At 41.0% G+C, this 5,705-nt stretch overlaps 1 protein-coding gene across 1 annotated transcript; it reads left to right on the top strand.

The window, feature by feature from the left end:
• Nucleotides 1–3,072: 3,072 nt before the first annotated feature.
• On the top strand, nt 3,073–5,358 carry LOC146631475 (E3 SUMO-protein ligase ZBED1-like). Its single transcript, XM_085354817.1, has 3 exons — nt 3,073–3,183; nt 3,639–3,738; nt 4,070–5,358. The coding sequence occupies exons 1-3, from the start codon at nt 3,073–3,075 to the stop codon at nt 5,356–5,358; spliced, it is 1,500 nt and encodes a 499-aa protein (XP_085210943.1).
• Nucleotides 5,359–5,705: the final 347 nt, after the last annotated feature.

Raw genomic sequence — 5,705 nt, 5'->3', positions numbered from 1 at the left:
CACAAAACTCTGGAGGGATCTAAATGCTAACGTAGAATCCAGTCAGGACGTCAGCTACTGCTGTTTGCTCGTTTTTTTATAGGAGATCATTTTCAGGCTTCAAGTAGCACCATTATACCAACATTTCACATTCTAGACATTGTTTTAGGTGTATTTGACCAAAAGTTTGACTGAAAATTCACATGCAAGCTTTTTTTCAAGGCTGTGTGTTAAGAGATATATTCTAAAACCCTTCTTCAGTAGAGAATCAGAGAAGAGAAACACACAGAACTTCTTGCTAGCAAGGGCAGCCTCCAGAACAGAGACTGCCCTGGTCTTTATTTATATGCTTCAGTGAGCGTTTGTTCCTTACATTGGGGTGTGTGTGTGTGTGTGTGTGTGTGTGTGTGTGTGTGTGTCAGAGTGTGACCCCGTAAACGACTTCCCTTAACCTGCTGGTCTGGAAAATCCAACAGTTCATCTATATGTAAAAAAGGCACTTAGACTAAAACTGACATAGCTACGTTAATCGTACCGTAAAACAATAAAACAAGGTACGACCTCTCCCATACTCCCAGGATGTGGGGGTGAACGCCAGAACACCCTGGAATGTCACAGACCCCCTAGGATGAGACATTCTTTCAATATGCCACCAACTATATACTTCTAAACACTAATGATTACATGCAGTATTCTACCATATGCAAACTTATATCATTAAAAGATTATACTGACTACTAAGTACAATTTTCTATTGACACTGTGTGGTATTTGCCTGCAAACAATACCTTTCAGCTAGCTAAAACAGAATATTATGCTATCACCGAGCAACATGGCTAATGCCTTTCACACAGCTTTGTCTCAACTCCAAAGAGCCACAGAAGTAAAAGCTAATAGAAATAATTGAAACAATCTTTGAAAAAACGACTTACCAAGCATGGCAAACAACTCAAATATGTAGAGCAAAATGTTCTGAAACGGCTTCACTTCAGCTTCGATTGGAGCCGTGCTGGGGGCGGAGTCTGTGAATTTACTCTATCCGGTTGTTCAGTCTGACGTCACTAGCCGTGTCTGGGTCTAAACTCCGCTGCAGGTCCATATATCAAACGATCATATGGCATTACTGAGAGTTGAAAAACTGTCTAAAGTCTTTCATCTTTAATAAAATGATCAGCGTTCTGCTCAGGTGTAACAATTGAGTTTAACATCCAGGCATCCATGAAAACGGAATTTATGACATTTAAAGGAGTTAGAAGTTAGCAGGGAGTTAGCTCGCTAGCTTCTATCTAAATACAATATAGCATGTCCTGACTGCGGGGTTTTGGAAACAAATTAAAACGTACAGCTCTGTTATCACTTCCAAGACAGAAAACTAAACAGCAGTGACGTTTGTAGGGTTACTGAAGTTGGGCTAGCTGGTATATAATGATGTGCTGCGTGACCGCTAGCGACACAGCTACGTTAGCATAATATAAACAAGCTAACTTTTTTTCCACTCGATAAAAGTTACCGTGAGTGTTCTCGGTGGTCAGGAACAAATGTAATCGCATGGCAGGATGCTGTAAAAGGACCAAACTTCAGCCAGGAGAACAACTGAGATAATCCATCCACAATACGAGGTTAGTCATTCATATACTGCTGCATGGGCTGGGCTGTAGTTACATCCTAAGGTTTTAAAAACTGAGCTTAAATAAATGATTAGTGGTAATAAAAGCCGAGGGAGGTCAACAGGGATCACTGACTGTTTTAGGAGCTTTTTGAGATCAAATAGAAGAAAATACATAACATTAAACATGTTAACAACACAAAAGCCATATTAAACGCAGACTACTTTAGACCCGGAAGTAGGATCCGTCGCGTCATCACTGAACAACCGGATTGGTGTCATAGCCCCTCTAGGAGTTCAGAGTTAAGAGGTCAAGAGTTAATGCTTCCATTGTAACACCTCCAGATTTGACAGAGAAACACTCATTTTTAACACTCGATTTTAACTACTATCATTTTACACCTCAGAGTTACATTAAAAGAATGTGACTCTACTTAGAGTAAAATTAACTCTACTTTTGCAAGAAGACTACTAACACCAAAACATTTAACACTTTTGAATTTGTCAGTATACTGACAAATAATTCACTCTATGTCCTGAACCATAGGCTGCTAACAACAATCCTTTTCACACAATAGGTAATTTTGCTGACCTTATAAAATGATAACATTGATAACATTTAAGTCCCATTTTTGTCATACATGCAAGGCTTGTTACAGCTGTGGTTTCATTAAATTATTAAGGAACTTTTAAATACTGAGTTCACTTGAGTTGTTTCAGGACACAGATTCAGTCCGAATCAGGCACAGCGAGCATGTAGCAAGACTGCTAATCACTCCCAAGCACTCAAATGCTTCCTTAAATATAGCCACCTCGATAAAACTCACTGTCAGTTAATAAGGTATGTGACAGGACAGTGTATCACTGCTTCCAAGAACTGTCCAAATCAAACTATAAAATCACAAACCTCATTGTGTTCTGCAAGAATGCTTTGTATGAATGTATGTGAAAGAGGGGAGCTGAGAGGCTGAGACTCACAAAGGATACGTAGGCTTAGATCTTGGAGTATAGTGCAAGTTCAGGCTTTTAATGATTTTTTTTTTTACGCTGCGTGGATTAGGGAAAACCTTAAATAAATTCCAACAGGTGGTCATTTGGTAATTCACAAAGAGCATAAGACTACTACGACTGAATCTGTTTAGTCGTAATGTGTTTTCATGTGTCATGTTGAAAACATGTTAGTAGGTCTAACCCAGTATTCTGTTGGAACTTTTTTATTTTTAAGAAAGTCAACCAGTTTGGTTATTTAGTCATAAGTGTCACGGCGGGGTGAGGTGGACCCAGACGCAGACACGGTGGAGACAAAACTAAGTTTCAAAAATAAAGCGAGCCTTTATTGTGGCTGATGGCACGAGAAAAACATGAAACTAGGGAAAAGTCACGTGACCAGTGACGTCCGAAGCTTCATTACGCACGTAACTGCTTCGGTACCTTATTCAAACGGATATAAGGAAGTGAATCATCCACGGGATTCGTGGAGTGTGTTGATGGTGACAGAGAGCGAAGAGGTGACCATTCCACTGACAGATATGGAACCAGCAAGGAAGAGAGGACGTTCTGGCGTGTGGGAATATTTTGAGTTGATTTCGGTCAATCGGGTAGGTTTGCCAGCTTTCTGTTCTTGTTTGCCTCTGTTTTGCATTTGTTTATTTTGACTGAAAAGTTCACAAACCTTGTCTTTACACACACACACACACACACACACATATACACACACACACACACACACACACACACACACACATATATATATATATATATATATATATATATATATATATATATATATATGTATATATATACACATCGAATTTCCCAGAGGAACCCACCCGAGGGATTGATAAAGTTCTATCTAATCTAATCTATATATGTATATATATATATATATATATATATATATATATATATATATATATATATATATATATATAGAGAGAGAGAGAGAGAGAGAGAGAGAGAGAGAGAGAGAGCTCTATCTGTGTGTGTGTGTGTGTGTGTGTGGGGGGGGGTAGTGTGCATAAATAACACTAGGATCACTCCATGTACTACTTAGGTTCGGTGCTTGGTCTGTGACCAGCAGCTGGCCTACAACAACAACACCTCATCGATGCTGAGGCATCTCCGTGCTAAGCACAATGCGGTCTCATCTACGAGTACAATGACAGTGAATCCAAGCATTCATGGTATGGACATCAACCATTATTCAGTCATTCATTCATTCATGTCTCACATCACTAGCACAAAATGTCACTAATTGCGTTTGACTTCACTTTCTGGGTGAGAGGATGCACTGGTTGGTGGTTCTTCCGCTTCCTATGTAATGTCCGCAGGCTATTGGTAAGATGGGAGGCCCATTTACTTTATCCCACAACACATAATAACCATTGAACTACCTGTGAATACTGGCATTAAAGACTAATCAACTTATACAACACAGTTAAGCCTATTTCCATCCTCACATTCAAATGTTTTTGTGTATTGAAGGGATCATGCACACAAATCCCACTCAGACCAGACAGCAGGTGGTCGATGCTGCTTTGGTGAACATGATCGTGAAGGACTCGCAGCCCTTTTCCATTGTTGACGATGCTGGTTTCAGACAGTTTGTTGGTGTCTTGGACCCAACCTACACAATCCCCACCAGAAAGGCTCTAAAGGAAATGGTGGCGGAAAAGTTCAAGGAGGAAAAGGAGAGAGCAAAGAGAGAAGTGGAGAAGGCTACAGCTGTCAGTCTCACCAGTGACATGTGGACATCCATTCATATGGATGCCTACTTGGCTGTGACATGTCATTTTGTCAATGAACAAAATACACTGTCCACAGTGTTGCTAGGAGTGGGACATTTCCCAAAGGCACATACAGCAGAAAATATTGCTGAGGTGAAAAAGGTTTTGATGGAGGAGTGGGGCATCCAAAATAAAGTCAGATGCCTCGTCACTGATGCAGCACCAAACATGATTGCCTCATCTAAAATATTGAAAGTGCGCCACACAAAGTGCATTGCACATACTCTGAACCTCATTGTGAGAAAATCAATTGACAACACGCCTGGGCTCGAGGAGATCAGAGGTAAGGCACGTAAATTGGTAAGCTATTTCCGATCTAGCACAACAGCAAAGGAGAAGCTCTGCCAAATGCAGCAGCAGATGGGCAGATCACATCTAAAGCTCCTTCAGGAGGTTGATACCAGGTGGAACAGCACATACACCATGCTGCAGCGTCTGTATGAGGAGAGAGAGCCAGTTAGTGCTGCCCTTGTCTCAATGAGAACAGATCTCACACCTGTCACTGCTGAGGAGTACCACTCAGTTAAAGAGTGCCTGGAGGTGCTTTCTCCTTTTTACACAGCCACTGCTGAACTTTCTGGAGAGCAGACAGTATCTGGGTCCAAAGTCATTCCACTTGTCTGCATGCTGCGGTATGCAATTGCTAAAAAACAACCTCAAGTTCTGGATGACAAAGCCCGCCAGCTGTGCATGAACCTCACAAAAATGCTGGGTGAATGTTCGTCTCACTTGGAAACAATGAGTGTCATGACCATTGCTACCCTGCTTGATCCAAGATTCAAGGCTGTGGGTTTTTGCAGTCAGACCAATGCTCAAGCTGCAGTGAGACGTCTGACTGCAGAATGTGCCACCATCATTGAAAATGAAAAAGACCAGATCATGCCCGTCCCTCCTATCCCATCTACCTCGTCACAGCCAGAGCCAGCAACCAGTTCTGCAACTCAGTCAGGTATGGCTTTTGTTGACCTGAAGTCCATAACACAATGACAGGGTTCCAGCATATTCTAAACATGTCTCAATAGTAAGAATATGCTTTAATATCCCAAAGTTTCAATTCCGTTATTGGAAATATGTGACTATTAGACGTTTCTTAACAAAACGACAATCTGCTTGTCGAAATATAAATTTCATTAGATATCTTTAGTAACACTTACAGTTGAATATTCACATGTGATGTCATTTTAAAATACATCTGGAAATGTCAGTCTACAGAATGTGCAGCTATTTAATTCCATTAGTCTTTCAGGTGGTGGGCTGTGGGATTTGCTGGACAGCCATATGGTGGAGAGGCAGGTGAGGAATGCCACAGCAGATGCCACAGTGGAAGTACAGAG

The sequence above is a fragment of the Diplotaxodon limnothrissa genome, linkage group LG5 (genome assembly GCF_057381915.1).
Source record: "Diplotaxodon limnothrissa isolate DT_005_m linkage group LG5, D_limnothrissa_male_GT1.1, whole genome shotgun sequence".
NCBI classification, from domain to species: domain Eukaryota; kingdom Metazoa; phylum Chordata; class Actinopteri; order Cichliformes; family Cichlidae; genus Diplotaxodon; species Diplotaxodon limnothrissa.
This window is presented reverse-complemented; position numbering and strand designations above follow the sequence as displayed.

Coding starts and splice junctions, on each gene's coding strand:
- LOC146631475 (XM_085354817.1), top strand. CDS start 3,073: ATGGTGACAGAGAGCGAAGAGGTGACCATTCCACTGACAGATATGGAA. Junction 3,184..3,638: donor AGTTGATTTCGGTCAATCGG/GTAGGTTTGCCA, acceptor TGTACTACTTAG/GTTCGGTGCTTGGTCTGTGA. Junction 3,739..4,069: donor CAATGCGGTCTCATCTACGA/GTACAATGACAG, acceptor TGTGTATTGAAG/GGATCATGCACACAAATCCC.